The 24,672-nt window shown below is 35.5% G+C and overlaps 2 protein-coding genes across 2 annotated transcripts; both read right to left on the minus strand.

Annotated features, from left to right (window-relative positions):
* Positions 1 to 1,904: 1,904 nt before the first annotated feature.
* Positions 1,905 to 9,810, minus strand: LOC147534694 (wall-associated receptor kinase 2-like). Its single transcript, XM_086650145.1, has 4 exons — positions 8,916 to 9,810; positions 8,616 to 8,789; positions 7,818 to 8,522; positions 1,905 to 2,416 (listed from the first exon to the last, which is right to left on the minus strand). Exons 1-4 carry the CDS (start codon positions 9,808 to 9,810, stop codon positions 1,905 to 1,907), a joined length of 2,286 nt encoding a protein of 761 aa, XP_086506271.1.
* Positions 9,811 to 21,200: 11,390 nt separating this feature from the next.
* LOC147534695 (wall-associated receptor kinase 5-like) lies at positions 21,201 to 24,406 on the minus strand. The gene is made up of 3 exons (XM_086646472.1): positions 23,424 to 24,406; positions 23,145 to 23,315; positions 21,201 to 23,062 (listed from the first exon to the last, which is right to left on the minus strand). Exons 1-3 carry the CDS (start codon positions 24,340 to 24,342, stop codon positions 21,837 to 21,839), a joined length of 2,316 nt encoding a protein of 771 aa, XP_086502598.1. The 5' UTR covers positions 24,343 to 24,406; the 3' UTR covers positions 21,201 to 21,836.
* Between the last annotated feature and the right edge of the window lie 266 nt (positions 24,407 to 24,672).

Here is a 24,672-nt window from a genome sequence, read left to right on the forward strand (position 1 = left end):
ATACCAAGCTACTATCACTTTCACATGTTTACGAAAAATTATTGAACCAAAAATTGTGACTTCATTTTGAAGATTCAACGTTACAAACTTCTTGGAAAAGGCAGAGCATTCTAATTTGTTTATATACTAATTATTAATCTCTTTACCGTTACTTAACAACTATGAAAAAGTGCCTCATTTTTTCTTTACTATTACCCAAAAAGTTCAATTATTTGAAAATTAATTAATTAAAGTACCCCTCAGAATCTTTGTTATTATAAAAAAAAAAAAAAATTATATTTAATTATACCTATTAAAAAAAAAAATCAAAAGAAATATGCCAACTAATCTAGTAATTAGTACGTTTTGCGTACTATATAATGTTTCAGCCGGTGATAATTAAATACAAAAATATTAACATTAAATACTTTTGAAAATATAATGTGAAAACATAGTACGAAGTCATTTGAAAAACAAACAACACGACTAAAACACATGGAGATTAGTTTTTATATTATTTTTTGTCGCAGATGTATGGGTCTACATTCGGCAAATAAATGGATCAATCATCAATTTGTTGGATATGCTTCACTATTTAATATAAAGTCATACATAATAAATGTATTGTATGTATATAATATAATAAAAAAAACAAATAAAAGAATCTATAGCGGATTTGTGAAACTCTACACGATAATAATGCAATGGCTATTTTTCTAGTTTAACAATAGTTTATCTCAAAATTATGTCCTTCATCTTACAAATGTGTAAATGTAAACACCGCTTAAGAAACACATCAAATTTCCCAAAAAATATACATATTCATACATGCATGGTTTAAAAATACTGCCTCCATTTGTAAACTTTACGAAAAGACAATATAATATATGAATTTGAATGCACAAAACGGACACAAATGCATCATTAAGATATTAGGCACAGTAAAGATTAAGCGTAACAATTTACCCAAAATGCCAAAACAACAACTAATATTAACAATTAGGACAGATATTACGTGTGACACAATTTAAAAGAAAAAAGTAAGATAGTTCTGTCTCATGAATTATGTTTGTTCTCATTTGATATATTTTTAGATAGAAACACCCAACAAGTCGACAAAGACTAAAATAGTTATGTCTCATGAATTATGAATCAATCATTTCTCTAGCTAGAATTTTTCAAATACCAAAATATTTTTGTTGGGGCGACCGATTTCTACACTTTGAGTGTGTGAATTTATTTACTTGACTTTATAATATGAACCAATTGGAAGAGAAATATTCTTGAATGTTAAAAAGAAAAAACATGAAAGGTAGAAATTGACTAATAAGAAAGATGGTCTTGTGGCTAATCCAAAATATTAGATAAGTATCTGTGTCACATTTTTTTAGTTGATCATAAATTGGAGATTAAATTGGAATTAAGTCATATTTTATCTTCAATTTCCAAACCCATGACACTAAATTGCCTTATTTTAGGGCAATTTATTACCTCTTAGGAACGCACCCACCGTCAGGTCTGAACACCTGACTTTTGTTTTGTTTTTTCTTGACATTTTGTCTATTTCTTTCCTTGTATTTTACTTTCAAGTCAAAATTCCAAAAAAAAAACCATGCCTCAAGAGGTAGTAGTACTTGTATTCAATCTTCAATAATGGGGAAAATGGTGATGTCATTGATATCATACAACAATAATATACTCCAATCTTCAAGATGCCATCAAAAAAAAAGGAAAAAAAGAAAAGAAAGGGTTGATGTTAGTCTGCATTTTTCTTTATCATAGTTTTGGTAGTTTTCATATTTTGTTAAGAAAAATATTAACCACAAAGTTGTATCAATAGAACCGAATTATGAATAATCAAATTAACCCATGTATAATATTGAATGGTTGGTTATTATAGAGGAGAAATACAAATAAAATTTTTGTCATGGGTTTCTCATCGACGAGGTCACGTTTGATTGTAAACTATATTGTCTTGAATCAAAGATGCTACTGTCATAATTTAGTGGCACATCATAGAGATCTGTTGGCTCAGACCGTGAATTCATTTTCTCAACTTGGGTTGGTTCATGACGATCCCATTCGCTCGTTGTCTCTAACTTTCTCAGTCCTTCTAGTTCACTTGCAACTTGTTTCATGGTTGGCCTGTGTTGGCCCTTAGAGTTTAGGCATCTTTTTGCTATCTTCACAACTGCTAGGACTTCTTCTGGCTTTCCTTCATTCACCACTCGAGCGTCGAGGAATTGCAAAATAGTATTTTCTTCAATTGATGAGATAAAACTTGTAGTAATATTTCTTCGTTCTTCTGATCTCTCAAAACAAATAGGTTTTTCGCCTGTTAAGAGTTCTACAAGAACTACACCAAAACTATAAACATCACTCTTTTCTGTTAATTGGCTGGTGTGGTAGTATTCTGGGTCCAAATACCCTAAAGTCCCTTTGTAAGAGCTAGGGTTTCGAAAGAGATAGAAGATGAAAACAGACTCTCTAGGGTTTTACTCTAAAGTAATACAAAGGGTAAAATAGTCTTTGTGAAGCCCATGCAAGTCCAAGTTTCTCAGTCCAAGTTTAGGAGCACCTCCAAGCTCTCCAGTCAAAATATAGAAGCACCACTTGTACCTGAATAAATAGAGATTAACAAAGTTAGTTATTAGCTAAGTTTGTTAATTCTGTTAGTAGTTAATAATTAGTTAGTAGTTAAGAGTTAGTTAGAGTTAGTTGTATCTTCTTCTTTACTCTAAACTCTATATAAACAAAATTGTAATTGAGACTAAGATTGATTGAAATAAAATCTAAAGCTCTTTAGAAAACTTACATGGTATCAGATTTCAAGGTTAGATCCAAATACTAGGGTTTTCTTCAAGAGCTTAATAGCAATCAGCAACATTTAACATCTCATACAAAATTCAACAGCAAACAAGATCAAATATTAGAATCAAATCAATATTCTCAACAGAAGAAAGCTTAAAGCTTTCAATTTCATCATTAAGAGAGAAAGGAAATTAGGTTTTCAGCAGCAACTTACTGTTTTTTCGAACTTATCACCAAATTCCAAGGATCTTTCATGGCTTCTTTGAATTCAGGTAATCTTCCACCTATATCATCTGTTACTAGCTTTATTACAGAGAAGTTAGATGACTCCAACTATCTCATGTGGAGAGATCAAGTTGAGACACTTCTCAATACTTATGATATGCTAGGTTTTGTAGATGGTTCTATAGAGGAACCACCCCAACTAAGAATAATTCATGGAGTAGAGCAAGTTAACCCTGATTTCCAGCAATGGAGATCCAGGGAGAGTTTTGTTCGATCTTACCTCAAAAGTACCTTGTCAAAATCCATCTATTGTGATACCTATGGATTAAAATCAGCTAGAGAAATCTGGGAATATCTAGACCTCACCAATAATGAGGGTCTTGAGTCTAAGAAAGACCAATTAAGAAAACAATTACAAAACATCAAAAAGGGTAATTCAACTGTGACAGAATACCTAAGAGAACTGAAGACAATTTCTGATTCTCTGTTATCTGTGCATGATAGGATTTCAGATTCAGAATTAGTAAGATTAGCATTACAAGGATTAAGTTCAGATTATGATCAGTTTGTTATAGCTCTTAGAGCCAACAATGAATTCCTTTCTTTGCCTCAACTAAAGTCTAGATTAGTACAACATGAACAATGGTTATCTAATAAGGAACTAGAACAAGAGGCTTACTATGTCAAGAGAGGGTATCCTAGGCCTTCTAATAGATATAATGGTAGACCCTCTCTCTCATATTACAAGAATCAAGCTACCCATTTTAAGAAAGATAACATTTCATCATCTACTTCTCAAAATCCTCAAGGAAAGAATCATAATCAAAGGGCAGATGATTTTGATTTCTCTTCTGTTCCCTGTGGGATATGCAAAAGATGGGGCCATGCTGCAGGTGTATGCTATTTCAGATATATGCAAAATAAACCACATAATAGCTATCATACAGAAACTCAACAAGAAGTATCTATGAAAATTGAAGAAAAAATGGAACAAGTGGATCCTCAATCTTATTCATATGCAGATGAACCTCTTCTTGAATGTAATACTGCAGAAGTATATATGTATAGTAGTGATGAGCATGATGATTTTCAAGAATGTCATACTGCTATTGTACTTGAAACAGAAGAAGAATGCTTTATGGATTGTCTATCTGATAGTTTTGACATTGATATGGTAAATGAATGCTATACTGCAACTAATTCAGCAGAAAAATGTTCAAAAGATACTTCTTGGCTAGCTGACACAGGTGCCAGCAGCCATATGACACACACAACAAGCAATTTAACATGTTCTCAGCCTTACAAGGGTTCTGAAGCAGTCATGGTAGGTAGTGGTAAGTTTCTAACTATCACAAACATAGGGAATTCAACATTATCTACCTCCTCTTGCTCTTTTGACCTTACCAAAGTACTATGTGTTCCAAGTTTACAAAGGAATCTATTGTCTATTTCTAAGTTTACAAAAGACAATTCCTGTTCAGTGGAATTCATGCCATGGGGATATTGTATTAAGGATATTTGGTCCAAAAAGGTTCTCTCAGAAGGACCTGTTAAGAACAATTTATATCCTATTGAAGTCAGTAATGGGGTTCTAGAAAATAGGACAGCTGCTCATACTGCTCAAGTAGCTACATCTTATGATACTTGGCATGCTAGACTAGGTCATTCACATTGTGGTGTTATTAAACAACTTCAACAGGAGAACAAGATTGCTTTATCTACTGTTATTGAACAAAAACTATGTCAATCTTGTGCTATGGGTAAAAGTAAATGTTTACCTTTTGATTCTTCTTCTACTATATCACAAGTTCCACTCTACTTGGTCCATTGTGATGTTTGGGGACCAGCCCCTATTACCACACCAAATGGGGCCAGATATTACATCTTGTTCCTAGATGATTTCAGTAGATACAGCTGGATATACCCAATGAAAAATAGGTCTGATAGCATCAAATGTTTCACTCATTTCAAGTCAACATCAGAAAACTTACTTAAAACAAAAGTGGTATATTTTCAATCAGATGGTGCTCCTGAATTGAAACAAGGTGATTTCAGGAGATTCTTAGACTCAAATGGCATATTATTCAGGTCTTCTTGCCCTTATACTCCTCAGCAAAATGGGAAGGCTGAGAGAAAGCATAGGCATATCACAGAGTTAGGTAACACCTTATCTCTTCATTGTTCTCTGCCTAAGTTTTTGTGGTTTGATGCTTTTAATACAGCTGTTTACATCATAAATAGAATACCCACACCTATTTTACAAGGTAAAAGCCCTTTTGAGGTCTTATTTCATACTACACCAGAGTACAAATACTTAAGGGTATTTGGGTGTGCATGTTACCCTCATTTAGGAGAACTTAGGCAAGATAAGCTAAGTCCCAAGAGCCTACTATGTGTATTTTTGGGTTACAGTCAAGAACACAAAGGATATAGGTGTTATGAACCAACTACAAAGAGAATTTATATGTCTAGACATGTTGTGTTTGATGAAAACAAATTTCCATATGCTAACATCTCCTCTCAACAGTCTAGTAGTGATCAGAATAAACAGCCAATTATTTCTTTACCTTTGCCTGGTTTATCAACTAGTCAGTCTAATGTCAGTGGAGTAGGGACATCAAATTCAACTTGCTCACCAACTATTCCAAGACATAGGAGCTTGCCCTCTCATGAATTAGGTACACCTAATGATGTCACTAGTACACCAGCTAATTCAGAGTTGCATTCTCAGACTTTACAGTCTGACCAAGTGATTACTAGAGGCAGAAATGGCATAATCAAGACCAAGCAGCTTCCTGCTGACTTTGTGGCTCATTATTCATCACCTCACATGTTGGATATGGCTTTTCTATCTATCTTACATCTACCTACTGAACCCACAACATATAAAGAGGCAGCAAAACATGAAGAGTGGGTCAAGGCAATGAATGAAGAATTCTTAGCACTTCAACAAAATCAGACATGGTCACTTGTGCCTCATCAAAAGTCTATGAACATTCTAGGCTGCAAGTGGGTGTTCAAGTTGAAGCAAAAGAGTGATGGGTCTATTGAAAGATATAAAGCAAGGCTTGTAGCCAAGGGGTTCCATCAACAAGAAGGAGTGGACTATGCAGAAACTTTTAGTCCTGTGGTAAAAGCAAACACTATTAGACTGGTTCTCACAATTGCAGTCACTAGGTCTTGGCTCATGAAACAATTAGATGTTTCAAATGCCTTTTTGCATGGGACTTTGGATGAAGATGTTTATATGATTCAGCCACCAGGATTTGAGCAAAAAGGGAAAGAAAAGTATGTTTGTCATCTTCATAAGGCTCTCTATGGTCTAAAGCAGGCTCCTAGGGCCTGGTACAACAAGTTTGCAAATTTTTTACATGCTTATGGCTTCAATAAGAGTAAAACAGATCACTCTATGTTCTTTTATCATTCTCAAGATCAGATGATGATTCTTCTCCTATATGTTGATGACATCATTCTAACAGGCAGCTCAAACACTCAAATTTCAAAGCTAATATCTGATTTGAGTTCAGCATTTAAGATGAAGGATCTGGGAGTTCTGTCTTATTTTTTGGGCATAGAGGTTAACTCAAGTACATCTCATAAAGGTATATTTCTCACACAAACTAAATATACTCTTCAATTATTACAGAAAGCAAGTATGTTAGAATGCAAACCTTCTAAGCTTCCTGTTGCCAGTGGCCAAAGAGTATCCATTACTCATGGAGAAGTGCTTGAAAACCCCACAGAATATAGAAGTTTGGTGGGTGCTCTTCAATACCTCACCCTAACTCGTCCAGATATATCTTTTGCTGTGAATTACACAGCTCAATTCATGCAAACACCCACAACAGTTCACATGGTTATTGTCAAGAAAATATTAAGATATCTAAAAGGGACAATGGGTTCTGGAATTAGTGTAGTCCCTGGTAATATTTCTACTTTAATCGCCTATTCAGACTCAGATTGGGCTGGATGCCCTGATTCACGAAAATCAACAGGTGGGTACTGTATTTTCCTTGGTTCAAGTTTGATCTCATGGAGTTCTAAAAAGCAGTCAACAGTAGCCAAGTCATCGACTGAGGCTGAGTATAAAGCACTATCGAATACGGCAACCGAAGTAGTATGGTTATCTTACCTTATGGATGAGCTCAAATGTCCTCTGAATCGGCCTTTTAATCTCTTTTGTGACAACATCAGTGCTCAACATCTCGCTTCCAACCCCATCTTTCATGCTCGAACGAAACATATTGAAGTGGATTTTCACTATGTTCGTGATTTAGTATCAAATGGGTCTCTGGTGATTACTCATGTCTCGACGAAGGATCAACTGGCGGATATATTTACGAAGGGTTTATCCTATGATCTGTTCTCTCGCATAAGGAACAATCTGATGACTTTGTCTTTGCCGCCATCATCAGTTTGAGGGGGGATGTAAGAGCTAGGGTTTCGAAAGAGATAGAAGATGAAAACAGACTCTCTAGGGTTTTACTCTAAAGTAATACAAAGGGTAAAATAGTCTTTGTGAAGCCCATGCAAGTCCAAGTTTCTCAGTCCAAGTTTAGGAGCACCTCCAAGCTCTCCAGTCAAAATATAGAAGCACCACTTGTACCTGAATAAATAGAGATTAACAAAGTTAGTTATTAGCTAAGTTTGTTAATTCTGTTAGTAGTTAATAATTAGTTAGTAGTTAAGAGTTAGTTAGAGTTAGTTGTATCTTCTTCTTTACTCTAAACTCTATATAAACAAAATTGTAATTGAGACTAAGATTGATTGAAATAAAATCTAAAGCTCTTTAGAAAACTTACACCCTTGAACTAGTGTGTCTAAATGAGTTAGATATAATGGAACTAACCTTGATGCTCCAAAATCTGATACTTTAGCAACGTAATTTTCGTCTAATAATATGTTGGCAGACTTGATATCTCTGTGAATTATGGGTGCACTAGTTTCTGAATGTAAATATGCAAGAGCACTTGAGGTTTCAGTAGCAATCTTCAGCCGGCTTTCCCAAGAAATAGACGAAGAAATCCCACTTTTTTTATGGATATGTTCGGAGAGGGTTCCGTTAGAAATAAATTCATAAACAAGTAGAGGGACTTCAGTCTCTAAACAACATCCCAAGAGCTTCACCACATTTCGATGGTTAACCTGAGTTAGAATAACAATCTCATTTATGAATTGCTCATTTTGGCTCTCGTCAGCGATTTTAGATTTCTTGATAGCTACCTTACGGTTATCACGTGACAAAGTTCCCTTGTACACTGTACCATAGCCTCCCTGTCCAATTATATGACTCTTGTCGTAATTTTTGGTAGCTAACCTCAACTCTTGTGCAGTGAAGATCGTTCCCGATTCGAAACCAGACCCTTGTGAGGAAAGTTTTTGTTTTAATAGCAATCCCCCATTCTGCTCGAAGAATTTCTCTTTGAGTTTGTTTAGCTTTCTTTTCCTTATGATCAAGAACACCCATGAACTACTAACTAGCAAGAGTAAGAGCGACGAGCCAATACCTTCAACATTAGTATAAATCATTAGTTATATCAATCCTATTCATTTATGTTGACAAATTAATCGTTAGGCAGGGAAAAGTGTAGTTATTGTACCTAGGACGATCTTTAATATGGCAAATGTATATAATTTCTTGACGACACAACCACTTCCGTCTTTCCTGCCATCACCTTTGCTTCCCTTCGGACAAGAACAATTGTAGCCTCCGTTTGCATTTGTGCATATGCCATCACACGGTCCGTTGTTTATATCTTCACACTCGTTCACATCTGTTCTCCCGCTCCATTCACAAATTCACATTAAGACTGCTTCATTTCTAAGTTTTATACACATGGTTTAATAGATTAAAACAGAGAGAGTGACAAACCCGATTAAAACTACATATAATTACATACCTTGGCATCCAGGATCTAGATAAGGGTTCCCCTTGTACCCTTCATCGCAAACACAATGATAACCAGGATTGTTGTCTGCATCGACACAGAAACTGTTAGCTTTGCAGGCAAAACCAGTCTCATTCTTTTTAGCTTTTTCACAGTTTGTCATTTCAACAGCCCAATCAAGCACTAGGGGTACATTTCGGGCTTTAGCGTTGAATTTAGCAGGATCAAGTTGAAGATCAGAAGCACTGAAGGTGTACTTATCTTGCTCACCCACAAAAGCATAGCTGCAAGGGTCATAAGACCATATTTTACTATGGTTGTTGAAGCTTCCCGCTGTCGCTATATACATGCTTGTCCCTTTCGGTATATTGGTTTGACAACACCCTCTACCAGTACAAGACCCATCTAACACTGTGTCTCTAGTGGGACATAACGATCGACATGTGTGGTTTGTTTTTAGCTCAGACTGCTGCACCATGAATTGTCCAACTGAAGCACAACCAATTGCAAAGAACTGGTTTTTTGTGTAGGAGAGCATATATGGGCTATCAGTAAAATTGATCGTTAATTTACCCCTATCCAGTACCACCGAACCGGACTCGTTGAAACATTGAGTAGCTAGCAAGTTTCTCACCCGAACTTCGCTATCTGATATACTTGTGATCTCGTAGTTACTTCCCCCAATGAAAGGCTTGGGAGGGTCATAAGAAGTATCACAGTTTATGCTGTAGATACCCTCATACCCCAAAATTTCATCAATGGAGCAACCACGGTTAATACCAAATGGGTAAGGAATCGTAATATTCCCACATTTGGCTTGGCAGCCAGGCTTGGTTTGAACAACTGATGTCGGCGACGCCAAGGATAACCAGGTGAGCTCTAGAACAAGAACAAGTTTTAGAAACATAGTACTTGTTGCTTCCATTTTGCTTAACTGGAATTCTGGAAAGAGTTGGGTAGCTAGATCATAGAGTATAATTTTTGTCGGGCAAGTACTTCTTAAATAGCAAGAAGATTGAGATTTGACTCGGTGACTATAATACAAAATGTAGCATAAAGTTTTAAGTTTTTTTCATCTAAAAATGTAGTAAGACTCACTCCACAAGAATAATTCCATTTCTTTGGTTGAATTTTTCTCTTCGTGAGACAGTCAAGGATTGTATAATCAATCTTAGTGCTCAAATGGCCTTAAAACAAATGGTTCCCTCAATGAATTGCCAAGTACATTTCTCTCTTCCAATTTTCTCATTTTTATTGTTTTTTTTTTGTGTTTATATTTTTTTTTTTTTTTGTGTTTATGAATGGCCTGTTTTTTTTTTTGTTAAAACTACTAAGCCTGTTGGTCCCCTAGTTTACCCAACCTAATTTTGGCACCCAAAACTAAAAGTTTTATCCGTGAAAGGATAAGTAACTTTTGTTTCTTTCTAATTGAATTCTCAAGTTTTAATTTTCCTTCTTATGTTCTATCTTATTTCTTAAGTTCAATTTTTTGGCGTCCAACTTTTTATTCAGCGACACCGTTTTCATTGCAACTCTAAAATATATTATGACCATAAAGTGTGTTACCGAATGAACCCTACATGGAAACCAACCTCAAGAAATAAAATAAAAAAAAATGCAAGAGATAAAGAAGGTAAAATCACAATAATTACAAGCAATAAGATCCAAACACCATTCGAATCAGCTCAATCAACTAACTTCCGTTTAACAAACTTCATTGGGCACTCGCATAGACACAAATACATTGTTATTCTTCAACAACAAACTAAATGTTAAAAGATTTACATACTTTTAGTTACTTTCTCTCTAGAACACAATAATTTCTCACAAAAGAAATTTTGCTTCAACTTCCTGAGATAAGAATATAAGATCCCAAATAACTCAAAATGCAATACCCGATAAGTCACTCTTATTTCAATTTCTTCACTTATCATCAAGTAAATAGTAATTTAGCTCAGAATCCATTTTCAACATCAACCCTTAATCCAAATTTCCATTACTTCTCATGCCTAACATTCATTTCAATTTTCAAATACATCATGCTTACAAGATTACATAAACATATCAACAACTCGATTTTGAGACATTCAATACAACACTTCAATATCACGTTCTTTAACATGTTCACAAAAAAAATAATCGTGCATATTTATATATTTGCTTCTTTCGTGATAGACATGATTCTTGGCTCATTGGCTGGTGCCACAACCAATTTGTCATCGATAAGCACTTCAAGTTAACCAGTTTGAAGGCATTAAAAATATTTTACCATACTTCCCCGCAACATTGCACGACAAACCATGAAGCTTGGTTTCATGTTCCGCTTCACAAGTAGAAAATATGACTGTTCAACAACAAAAAATAAAATAGATAATTATGACAGTGGATTGTTCTTCTTAATACCAAATAAATGATGTATGGTCTATAAAAAGTACAAACACTGTAAGAGTGTCTCTCCATCAGACTAAACAACACACTCATAATTATGTGCACATGAAAAGAAAGAAAGTATGCTAGAGCGACAGTAGGAATTTTTTTTTTTTTTTTTTTTTTTTTTTAAGCCAAGGGAACCATTTCCATTAATAAGTGATAAAATCACAATGTTTACATGGATGATACTTCATTCTTATTTCTCTCCTCTGAAAACTTCATGAGAGTTACATACCTTTAAATGCAAAGTGCCTCATGAAGAGAAAGAAATGGGACTAGACACTGACTCAAACAAAAGACCCTAAAGGCCGACAAAAGATCCTAAAGATCGTGAATGAAAAGACCCTAAAGGTCGACAAAATATTACAGTAAAACTAATAAAAGAACCACCGCCTTCTTGCCGGAAAACCGTCGCCGACACCGGAAAACATCCGCTGCCGCCAGAAAACCGCCTCCGTCACCGGAGAATCGTCACACACCACCATAGAAATCACATTACCACCACACCACCTTCACGAAGCACCACCCGATCTTGCCGTAGAAACCAATCGCTCCACCACCACCACCCATCACCATCAATAAATGTAATTTCTGATAATATATCTTTCTTCATCAAAAACCATAACATTAGGTTTCTTGAAAAACAAATAATCTCTTATGTCTTCCAATTTAAAAGATTAATTGTTGAATCAAAGCATCTAGGGTAAAGATTATGACTTAACCGCCCAGACCAACCGAGGTTTGCAGATTTTGTTTTCTAATTAGGGTTTGATTATAGATCTCATCTGAAGTTCATGATTTTGAGATGAGTTTTTGGATTGTGAGATTAGGGATGGGGCCAATCTTGTGATCAATGTGATTATGAGATGAGTTTTTGGATTGTGAGATTAGGTGTGATTATAGATCTCATCTTCCAACTTACCAGTTAAAACCACCGTCCTTCACCGTCTTCTCCCAGATGATCAATGTTGATGAAGAGATAGATAGAGAGAGAAAAAAGGTAGTTGTAATTGTTGGTGATCAAAGAAATCTACATAGAAGAGGAAACAGAAGAACAAAAAAAATATAGAAGAGGAAACTCCGGCGGAGGGTCTCCCTTCGCCGGAAAAATAGATCTCAATCTCTCTCTCTAGGAACGGTTATGCAGAAGAAACCTAACCCTAGTAGGAAAAATTTAGAAGGCCCCAAAGTGGAAAGTGAATCAATTAACGACACAAAATGTATTGGACAACATTAGGGGCATGAGCCCACTAGCCTTTGGTGTAATGATTAGACACCCTCTTAAGTCCATGAAGTCGTGAGATCGAATTTCGGTAGAAGTAATTTGTCATCAAAATTTAACCTATATAATTTAGACTATAAATAAAGTAAATTATTTAATAAATTTGTCAAGCTTTATGTTTTTTTCATGTTATTGGACTTTAGGCCTTTTTCATTTATGATTTATAGATAGTTATCGTATTTATGACATCTTCATGATGTATTAATACTTTATAACGATTGACGTAGATGGGTAGTCAAATTCTCAAAAAAAAAAAATCGTTAGGGGCATAATAGTATATTGGTCAAACTTGGTGGCCCCGTTAGAGAATTGACTTGGACTTTAAGATGCATCCATACCTTCGCGGAGGACGTGGACGGCAGTACTTCTTTATGTTGAAACTGGCTATGGTTGTCTTATACGACATCTTTAGTCTTGGATTTAAAACAGTTATCTTTCTTATGGCCTCTAAACATATGTTCGCCTAATTACATCGCCCCTTTATTTGGAACGTGTCGAGATGATTCTCCTTTTGCTTGTGTCATTCATAGACTACGACACTACGTGTCCAAATAAAAACAATATTAGATTAAAGTCCAATCTAAATATAAGATAGATGAAAAGTCTATTTTTGAATTTTTTTTTCGTACAATTATACCAATGTATCACTAATGTGTTAACTGTGTAGTGAAGGATTTTTGAGTTTAAGGTTCAAAAATATGAGAGTATTTAGTCTTATATCCACTCTTAAATTAATATATAATATAAAACCAAAATAAAAAGAAAATGAAAAATAAGTCCGAAAATTTACTATTTAGTAGGTCCCATCATCAAATCATTTATTTCTTTTTATTTTTACCCTTTCATAAATATATATTTAACCATTGGCAAATCAAAGGTTTCTAATGGTTGAGTTAATACATTTATTCTTTCCATAGATTGTAAGAGAAATATTTAGGGATATTTTGCAAAAGGGGCAAAGTAATGTTCCAAGTGGTGAGTTTGGTGTACAAATTTGAAATTTTTTGAGTTTGGAGCATTGACTAACTTTGAATTAATTTTTCAACCAAAGATAACAAAAACTAACTTTTTAACTTACATTTTCATCCAAAGTTAACGGAGGCCAACGGATGTTACTGTCAATTTTTCATTACTGTTAGATTCTAGCATCGACGACTCACATTATTTTGCATCAAATGGTCGGAATTAACTCATAGTTTACGACCAAAACTATTTCTTCTGTAGAAGACGTCCACTTTTGAAACAATGCAAGCTCCATTATTTTCATATAAACTTTTATAAACTACTTAAGTTTAGTACAAAACATTAAAAAAATTACATGATTCATCCATATGTAGCATTCATCAATTCATTAACATGAACATAACCTTCATTCAAAAATATTGAAATATTTATATAATGTTCCCAACACTTTGTTCACATTCATCCATCTAGGAATTTAGTTTTGTCAAAAAATTACAACCGTAAACTCTTAAATCAAAGTAACTTAGCTCGTCCAAAAAATAACAATCTTTAAATCAATAAAGTATTTTATGTGTGTGAGAATAGTCCCACATGGGAGAATGGGTAACTAGCAACCAAGAATATAAAGTATAATAAGTCCTCTCCACTCATAGCCAATTGGTTTTGAGTTGGATGGCCACAAACTTAACATGGTATCAGAGCTAGGCCCACACGTGATAGGCTTAAAAGCCACATGTGACCCAAAATATCAAAAAATATAAGAGTTACTAATCTAGTTCAATCATCGATCATAACATTTTTTCTCAGCAAGTCAGGGTTGCATCCACCTTAATTACTAACTCTGGGGTCACTTCTTAATGAATTGATGGAGTTTGCATTGGTTTAAAAGTGGAGTTCTTCTACAAAAGAAAAGTTTTTGTCGTAAACTATGAGTTAATTTCGACCATTTGATGCAAAATAATGTGAGTCGTCGATGCTAGAACTAACAGTAATGAAAACTTGACAGTAACATCCGTTAGTCTCCGTTAACTTTAGATGAAAAGGTAAGTTAAAAAGTTAGTTTTTGTTATCTTTGGATGAAAAATTAAGTCAAAGTTAGTCAATGCTCCAAACTCAAAAAAATTCAAATTTGTGCTCCAAACTCATCACTTGGAACATTACTTTGCCCCTTTTGCAAAAATCCCAAATATTTATGGTGGATATTTGTTGTCAATATTTATTTCCAAAACTTATATTTGTCTAAAGTAACCTACCAAAAACAATCGTGATTTACCTAAAACTAGTTCCTCCCTCTCTCTAACTCTAAGTTCTTTGAACTTGAAAAAATTGTGAATTTGTGATTGGTTTTTTATCTCTACCTAGATATTTCCAACTCAAAAACATATTTTTCCTTGAATATCATAAAGAAAATTGTATATAAAACTAATAATCTGGTTAAAAAATTATTTTTGGGTTAATTCCGTTTTGGCCCCCGATTTGTGACTAACTCACCGTTTTGGCCCCAAAAATTTCCTAATTGGCCCCAAATTTTTTTCAACCTCCCAATTCTACCCCCATGGCATTTCTGTAATTTATTTTTTTTCATTTTCTTTGTCCACCTCAACTAAAAATTACCACATCACCTCTGTCCACCTCACCCTTCTTCTCCGGCGAAAGGTTGCTGGCTGGAATAAAAAATTCCGGTCGGCCACCTTTAACAAAAAGAAAAAAAATCTCCCTTTCTCTCTCTCTTCCTCTTCTTCTTCCTCTTCTCCTTCTTCTTCTTCTTCTTCTTTCTCTCTCTTCTTCTTCTTCTTCTTCTTTCTCCCTCATCTTCTTCTTCTTTCCCTCTCTTCCTCCTCTTCTTCTTTCATCTCTCTCTCTCTCTACCAAGTTCGGCGAAGGGGAGGATCTCCTTCGCCGGGCGTCTGGTTTCCAGACCTTCACGGTCTGGAAACCAGACTTTGAAGGCCTGGAAACCAGGCCGTGAAGGTTTGGTTTCCAGACCTTCGTTTGGATCTGGAAACTCTCTTTTTTGATGTAACACTTTTTCGTATACAGTGAATTTTGAAATATCTAAAGTTAATTCTTATTTGGCCCCTTACTTTGTGACCAGCTTCCTTTATGGCCTCTAAATTTTTGTAAATTCAAATATGACCCCCTTTTTTGATGTAAATGGCCTAACTACCCTTCCTATAAATACTTTTTCAAAATAAAACCTTAATTTCACCTCATTTTCCTCTCCACCACACATCTCTCTTCACGTCACCTCTTTTTCTCTTTCCACCTCACCTCTCTTACCAACTCACCTCTCTCTCTCTCCAACTCACATTACCTTCTCCGACGAAGGTCGCCGGTCGGAAAATTTTCCGGCTGGCGACCTTCGTTGGAGAAGGTAATGATGAGTTGGAGAGAAAGAGAGGGGGGTGAATTGGAGAGAGAGAGAGGTGAGTTGGTAAGAGAGGTGAGGTGGAGAGGGATATGAGGTGGAAGTGAGGTGGAGAGAGATATTTACTGATTAAGTTTATTTTGAAAATACATTTAAGAGGGGTAGTTATGGCATTTTCATGAAAATATGGAGCCAAATTTGAATTTACAAAAAATTGGGGGCCATAAAGGAAGCTGGTCACAAAGTAGGGGGCCAAATAGGAATTAACTCAAATATCTATCACTATAATTCTCATAAAAACATATAAACTGAATTTGTTTTTACTATATTTTCAGTATTTTACTACCATTTTCTTGATTCTATTGACATATGTTATGAATATGTTAGAAATAGGTTAATAATCATTTTATTATTCCGCTAGCATGTTATCCATTCTAACAACATTGTTATATATAACAGAATACTCAAAAAATTTCTAGCATTTTGTTTATTTTAAAAATTCAATAATATACTTACAAAAATAAATTCTTCTGGAATTAAGATTACATTTCTCTAGCATCTTATTGATTCTAACAACATTTTTAAAAAATTATTTAAGAGTAACCATTTTTTTCTCTAGAATTTTTCGATTCTCCTGCGATAATTATATTCTCTAGCATCTTATTGATTCTAACAAAATTCTTCTGAAATTGTATAATGTCAATCAAATTTTTAGTATTTCTCTATCGTTTCACTGACTTTCCTTCATGTGTCTTAAATTATGTTTTTCTAGCATTTCATCGATTCTCCTGCAATACTTATAGTTCTATAGCATCTTATTTATTCTAACACAATTCTGCGGAAATTATATTATGTTAAACAAATCTGTATTAAAAAAAGTTATAACTAAATGCTTGGTCATTCCGATAAACGAAAAGAAATTTTTTGTTGTGGAACGAAATTTCTTTTTTGAAGAAATAATTTAGTGAATCTTTAATTTGGGTAATTTTTTTTTAAAATTTTGGATAGGTTAGGTAGTAAAAAAAAAATAAAGGTTAGACATGTAATTTACTCTAAGTGGATTTATTTTATATTTCAGATTATCTTTGGGCTCTAGACCCATTGATCATTCGATTTTGGACTTAAAACCCATCCTTCCTTTAGTGGATGTGTATGATATTGTTGTTGTAGACACAACACAAACCAATTGCTTGAAGTTACTCAAACCATCAGTAACGTATCTAGGATTTATTTTGAGGGGATCTTAAAAGTCTCTATACAAAATCTGTTTGAATTTTTTTAGAAATCCTAAATACGCAAATTAATTCGCTACAAAAAGAGTTCCAAGAGTTGAAGTCGTGACCACCTATTACCCCCCAACTTTTCCTTGAGATCTTACCGCTCGACCAAGCTTCAATTCATGTGTGAGTATGTACGAGACCATCTATATCACTGGTTCCTCCTTCTAACAAAATAAAGAAAAAAAAAATGCCAAAACCTGGATTTGAACTCACGTCAACTCGAGCAATATTTCAACACCTTATTCGTTGGGCCAACAACAGTTATTGTTAATGGTAGTAACCTTTGTTTACTTATACTTTTACAATATATATATATATATATATATATATATATATATGTATGTATTTTTATTAGATGTCGAATGAAATTGTACATGTTGAGGGGGGTCTATAGACCCCCCTTACACCCTACATGGATCCGTCAATGGACATCATCATCATCGTCATCTTATGGCCTAGCGTTATAATAATAACGTGTCATGATCTCACAATGTTTAAGGATGCTTACACACGCAAAAAGTGAGAACTAACACTTATAAAATTAAACAATCACACAAGCAAGAATGGAGAGATAGAATGCGTACTAGCGAGTGTTCTTCGCTCATATGCCTCTTTTTGGCTCTTTTATTAAAGTGATACCTAAAAAAGTGAAATTAATAAACTACAAAAAACAAATGGAGTAAAAAACGTCTAAGTAAACAAATAATACTAAACTAATGAACACAACGAACAGACGATATCCAAACTACTAAACTTATCCCTGACAACGACGTAAAAAACTTGATCAACCTAAATTGGGTAGTTACCTGCTAGTATACAGACGTCAAGTAATAATATAATCGGTAAGACCACGGTCAATCCACAAAGACAGAGAAATTTACTTTAAATCTACAATTAACACCCCATTCGTAAAGTTCACTTTGTTTCGAAATGGTTTGAATGAGAAACAATAATAAACTATAGAGGAAGAAATCAAAGTGATAAAAGATCAAGGATTTTAGAATTCACCACATACTTTACTTTCTAAAACAAGTAAGACTAACCATGGGTTAATTTTATTTCAGTATATCTTCAGATGGAATCATAATAAAGGAGATGGATTGTTTTCAATTTGCCCCTAGTTTATGATCAGTTATCTTTTTGACCCTCTGTTTTTCATAAATTCAAATTAGTCCCTTTTTAAAAACTCTGTCAGTTAATTTTATTGGTTAATTTTTTTTTGTTCCCACAACTTCCCTTCTTATAAAAATAATTTTATAAATTCAAAATTGACCCTCTTTTAATTATGGGTTAATTTTCAAAAAAATTTAACTTTTTTAAAACTAAGAGCATCTCCAATGCAACACTTAACTTGTAAAACTCAAATCGACACTTAAGATTACTTGAGTTTTAGCAAAACACACTCTCTCTCCAATGCAACACTAAACATAAATCTCAATATCATGTGACAGTAATAAATGTTGAGATCAAAAGAAAACTTAATTGTTGAGTTTTCTTTTGAGTATATCAATTGACCTACATCATCATTTCATATATTAAAATAAAATCTGAGAGTAAATCTAGAGTAAATATTGAGTTTTTTTATTGTTGCATTGGATAAGTATTTTGAATTGAGTATCTTGATAGTTCCACCTGGGTAACAAGATCTCAATTCATACTTGACACATTCGATTAGTTGAGTTTTTACCGAGTGTTGCATTAGAGATGTTCTAACTTGGCGGCAAATTGAAATTTAGTTTCAAAAACTTAGAAAACATTAAAGACACCTCATCTCTCTATCGCATCGATTTCTTCACCTCTCTCCTCCACCTCATCTCTCTCGCCACCTCATCATCTTCTCTGACAAAGGTCGTAGGCCTGTCAAATATTTTATTTATTCTTCTTCCCTTGCTTTTCTTTCTTCTCACTCTTTCTCTTAAAATAGAAACTATTAACCTAGTCAAACATCATAAAAGATCATAGAGTTGAAGAAGGTGTCCACGACAGAGACCAGCAGATATGCTGACTAAGGCAGTGAAAATTTTCAAGTTTAAAGATTGCTTAGACTTGATTGTGTTTTACATATGTTGAGCCCTTTGGAGGGCGAGCTCTGACAGGCTGGTGCGACGACGACTCAGAGGCATTGATCTATGATGGTGGCAGATTTAATTTAAGGAGGCATATCCAAGTCAAAGTGGAGAATTGTCGAAAGTGTCTTAAATATGGGTTGATATCTCACCCAATTTAGACCCGTTAGCAGGGTTGATCTCCAAGGCAGAGCCGATATGCGAAACAGAGCAGGTACATGATGTAGGGCTCCAAGACAAAATTGGTATACGAAGTAGGGGCTCCAAGACAGAATTGGTATCCGAAGCAGGGCTCAAATGCAAGGCTCCTTATTATGGCGGTTATTAGGCTTGCGGTATCCACGTGTATTTCAGATTTCCAAAGAGAGAATTAGTGAGGCGGTGTGTCGGTGGAATTAGGGTTTTAGGGATTATATAAGATAAACCTCCAGGGATATTTAATTGTCTAGAATTCTAACGAATCACTTGTGGAACTTGTTTGTTTATCATAGTGTAAATCATCGTGATGTTGTCGTCGTGGAGTAGGTCTCACCAACCGAACCAAATGTCGTGTGTGATTGTTTATTTCTTATTACTTTTCTTGGTTTATTCCATATTATATCACAACAATTACTCGATCCAATATGTTATGACAAAAGGGGTTTGTTATGACCGAAATCACGTAATCCAAGAAAAATAATAAGAGATAAAAAACAATCACACAAGAGATTTATGTGGTTCGGTTGGTGAGACCTACTCCACGGCGACAACGGCGCGATGATTTCCACTATAATAAGCAAACAAGTTACACAAGATATTCGCGAGAATTCGACACAAATATTTCCTAGACTTTAGTTTATGGCCGCGGCTTTGGGGAATAAAGAAAATTCTCCGGGGAATAAAGATTTTTCTTAAAACTAGTCAAATAAGATTGACTTTTTATGTTTCTTTTTATTGCTAAGGGGCTTCTAATTTTAGAAGATGCTATAAAAAAGGCTCCTCCATCTCATCACCTCTCTCTGCCACTTCATCTTCTCGACACCTCATCATCTTCTCCGGCGAAAGTCGCCGGCCGGCCAATTTACCGGTCGGCGACCTTCAAACATAATTTTTTTTTTTTTTTTTCTCTCTCCTCTCTCTAGAACAGATCTAGAGAGAGACCTTCAATGGTCTGTTCGTGAGAACAGACCACGAACAGATCGTTCTGTTCTAGATATGGATGCTGCCATTAATGTTGAAAAATTCTACTTGTGCCCCCATGAAAACTGGCAAGAAGTTGAGCAGTTGTGGAGCCTGGCAGAAACAAGCAATAAAAAGAAAACTTAAAACCTAATTGATGAGGAATGAATAGGCCTCTATTAAAGAAGCCAAATTAGCAACCACACACTTCACCTTCCAATGCAAACAACAACCACAGTTAGCAAGAAACTTTTCCTTCTTCTTTCTATCTCTCTTTATCTTGATTCATGTAGCTTTCATGCCTCCCCATCTTGGATATATTTAGATCATCATATGCTCTTCTTCTTCTTCCTCCGCCAAACTACCCAACTAGTTCATCTCCATAAACTTAACCTAACTACAAGTTGTTGATATCCACAGCTAGCTAGGTATATCCCAATTATATAGAATATGGAGCAAACTAGTTATTGGATGTGGGCAAGAAGCAAACTGAGTGATCACCAAAGGACATCTCATGTTCTCACTTCGTGAGAATAGACCTTCTCTCTCTCTCTAGATCTGTTCTAGAGAGAGAGAAAAGAAAAAAAAATGAGAGAGAGAGAGAGGAGAGAGAAAATTTAAAAAAAATTAAAAAAATTTTGTTTGAAGGTCACCGGCCGGAAAATTGGCTGGCCATCGCCGGAGAAGATGATGAGGTGTCGAGAAGATGAAGTGGCAGAGAGAACAGATGAGATGGAGGAGAATTTTCAAAAAAATGTATTCTGTATTCCCCATAAAAATTTATTTCCCGGAGAATTTTCAAAAAAATCTGGATTCCCTCGAGAATTTATTTCCCGGAGAATTTTCTTTATTCCCCAAAGCCGCAGCCTAGTTTATATAGCCACTAAAACCTTAACCCACTGCCCTACCGACTCTCTCTTTCTAAATCCGAAATACACATGGATACGCTAACCGACATCAGCCCAGCTCCGCATTTCAGCTATGTCTCAGAGATCTGCTCTGTCTCAGTCCTGCTTTGCATACCAGTCATGTCTCAATAATCAGCTCTGGTAACGGGTCTAAAATTCGGCGTCAAAACGGGTTAGTGGGTCGTAAACCGGATGAGATATCAATCCATATTCAAGTCACTTTCAACGCAATACACAAGCTAGATGATGGTATGTGTATCTCTCTAGTCAATCCCAAGGTTTGAATCTTATTGCTTCACAAAATTAAGTACTCAGGACCTTACTCACTCTCACACTTCACATTATTCTCGCATGAACCGCTTGGTCACTCAATAAGAGCTTTTCTTTTACTCTCCTGGCTCTGTCACTCAACTTTACCAAGTGAACCAAATGCCTATGAGCCTTCTTCTATCATAGTACTAATATTTCCACCAGGTGGTCATCTTGGAATCTTCAAGGGCATTGCAGCTTCTGTTCCCGAACTGTATTTTCCCGAATCAGAGACTGTATAAGAACTGGGGATTGGTATACTGTACAAGTCTTTTGCTTCAGATGGTATTTGTGATCTTATTACTTCGCTTGCTGGTTGAGCATTAGCCCAGTCATGTTCCGTCTTCAACTTGTTCAAACGTTCGAGCTTAGTTGCCACTTCTTGCATTTTAGGCCTATCTGCCCCCGTCGAGTTAAGGCATTTGTTTGCAAGCTCAGAAACTTCAAGGATTAGCTCCATCTCCCCTTCCTCCACTACTCGAGCCTCTAGAATTCGTGATACATCATTTTGTTGCAACAAGGAAATGAAGTACGTAGCAAGATTTCTCTCCTCTTCTGATCTCTCAAGAGAAACAGGTTTTTCCCCTGTTAAGAGCTCTAGAAGAACAACCCCAAAACTGTAAACATCACTTTTTTCTGTTAATAGGCTGGTATGGTAGTAGTCTGGATCCAAATATCCTAATGTCCCTTGGACTAGTGTGTGTAGATGAGTTTGATCCAAGGGAACCAACCTCGATGCTCCAAAATCAGATACTTTCGCCGTGTACTCATCGTCTAACAATACATTAAGAGACTTCATATCTCGATGAATGACCGGTGTTGAAGCTGCAGAATGTAAATATGCTAGAGCGCTTGCAATTTCCGAAGCAATACGCAAGCGGCTTCCCCACGAAAGAGACGAGGACATCCCCTTTTTGTGATGGATATGTTGGAAGAGGGTCCCATTCGATACATACTCATAAACAAGCAAGGGAACTTCGGTCTCTAGACAACATCCCAAGAGTTTCACCACATTTCGATGGTTAACCTGAGTTAGAATTACAACTTCATTTATGAATTGCCCAATCTGACTCGGGTCAATGACTTTAGACTTCTTAACAGCGACAAAGTGATCAACATCTGATGCTAAGGTTCCTTTGTAGACGATCCCATAACCTCCCCTCCCTAGGATCTGACTCTCATCATAGTTGTTAGTTGCCAGTTTTAGTTCTTCCGACGTAAAAATCTTTGTCGACTCTACACCACCAGCTTCTTTTGAAGATATTTGTTGTTTTAACAGCAACCCACCATTTTGCTTAAAATACTTCTCCTTGATCTTCACCATATTTCTCTTCTTTATGGTAAAAAACAACAAAGAAGTGCCCAAAATTAAGAATATGAATCCCAACCCAGTACCTACAATGTCATTATTTCAGCAATTAGCATTTTTATTTTATTGTTTCAAGGTATGTAACAAGTTGTATAATCAGGAATTTACCAAGAGTGACCCCCAATATTGGAAATTCTTGCTCGTTGTCGATGCAACCACTCCCATCTTTCCTCCCATCTCCCTTATTGCCCTCTGGACAAGAGCAGATGAAGCTCCCTGGTGTATTCGTGCAAATTCCTACACATGGGTTATTGTTTTGATCCGCACACTCATTTGTATCTGTTAAGCCATTCCCCAATACAAACGTATGTTAAGTTAGTTTAACAAACTTAATCAACACACACACACACACACACACACATATATATAGGTTTCATGTATGTATACCTTGGCATCCAGGACTAAGGTAAGGGTTGCCCTCGAAGCCTTGATGACAAATACATCGGTAGCCAAGATTGTTATCGGTATTATTACAGTAACTATTTCCTTGACAAGCAAATGGCAAGGACAAGTCCTTGTTTGCTTCTTCGCAAGTCTTATTTCCTATTGCCCAATCCAGCACCAAGGGTATGTTTCTCATTTTCTGAATGAAATCTGTAGGTTGAAGTAAAAGATCTGAAGAATAGAACTTGTATTGTTCTTGATCAGCCACAAACGAATAGCCGCAATGATCAAAAGACCACACCTTGGTATGGTTTTCAAAGCTCTCAACAATTGTTTGAAACCCGCTCACAAGCTTCGGCATGGTGGTTTGGCAGCAGCCTTTACCCATGCAAGCACCTTCGACTATTTGTTCCTTACTTGAACATGTTGTCTCACACTCGCTTGTGTAATAGTTAGCTGACGTCATACTAGAGAACACTGCTGAAGTATCGCAACCTATACTAAAATACCTGTTTTTAGTATATGAGAATGTAAATGGACTCTCTATCAAGTCAAAAAATGTATACCACGGCATAGTTTCATCATCGATGGTGTCACCCAACACGGTGTAACATTGAGTGGCTACACGATTTTTCATTCGAGCTTGAATTTCAGTGTCAGTTATACTTACAATTTCAAGGTTTCCGTTACCAATGAAAGGTTTTGGAGGATCATAAGAAGTATTGCATCTAATGCTGTAACCATACCCAAGAGCTGGATCAATGGAGCAATTTTGTCCCTCACCTATTAAACCAAATGGATAGGGAATACTAATGTTCCCACATTTGGATTGGCAACCAGGTTTTGCTTGGAAGAATGTAGCTGATGATGATGTTAATAAAATTTCAAAAATGGAGAGATGGAACAAGAATTTTATCAACATAATTCACTACTTCTCAATAATACTTTACAACTCCCTCTTCTGTTTTGGTCTTGTACCATTGTACGGTTAACAAAAACTTGATATACATATATATACACATATATAGTTTGACTTTAAGATTAGAATACAATTGAGAAGTAGTCGTTGGAAGGTTGGATCTGACTTTTTTTTTTTTGCATTAATCAGCAGGCGGAGGGAGCATGAGGTTGGATCTGACTTTGATATACAATGTAAATCTAAACCTACCCCATCAATCAATATATATTTGACTTGGTATTTGTCAAGTTGACTTGGTATTTGTCAAGTTGACTTGGTCTCTATCAAATTGAC

Source organism: Eschscholzia californica, unplaced genomic scaffold, assembly GCF_041429995.1.
Source record: "Eschscholzia californica isolate CP2 unplaced genomic scaffold, dmEscCali1.0.p SCAF_6, whole genome shotgun sequence".
Classification (NCBI taxonomy): Eukaryota; Viridiplantae; Streptophyta; class Magnoliopsida; order Ranunculales; family Papaveraceae; genus Eschscholzia; species Eschscholzia californica.

Excerpts from the sequence above, each read along its gene's own strand:
- LOC147534694 (XM_086650145.1), bottom strand. The coding sequence starts at position 9,810 with ATGTTTCTAAAACTTGTTCTTGTTCTAGAGCTCACCTGGTTATCCTTG. Across the intron at positions 8,523-8,615 it reads CATATTAAAGATCGTCCTAG|GTATTGGCTCGTCGCTCTTA; the intron begins GTACAATAACTA and ends CTAATGTTGAAG. Across the intron at positions 2,417-7,817 it reads AGACACACTAGTTCAAGGGT|GGACTTTAGGGTATTTGGAC; the intron begins GTAAGTTTTCTA and ends GCTCTTACAAAG.
- LOC147534695 (XM_086646472.1), bottom strand. The coding sequence starts at position 24,342 with ATGTTGATAAAATTCTTGTTCCATCTCTCCATTTTTGAAATTTTATTA. Across the intron at positions 23,316-23,423 it reads CCTTAGTCCTGGATGCCAAG|ATACAAATGAGTGTGCGGAT; the intron begins GTATACATACAT and ends ATGGCTTAACAG. Across the intron at positions 23,063-23,144 it reads AATATTGGGGGTCACTCTTG|GTACTGGGTTGGGATTCATA; the intron begins GTAAATTCCTGA and ends ATGACATTGTAG.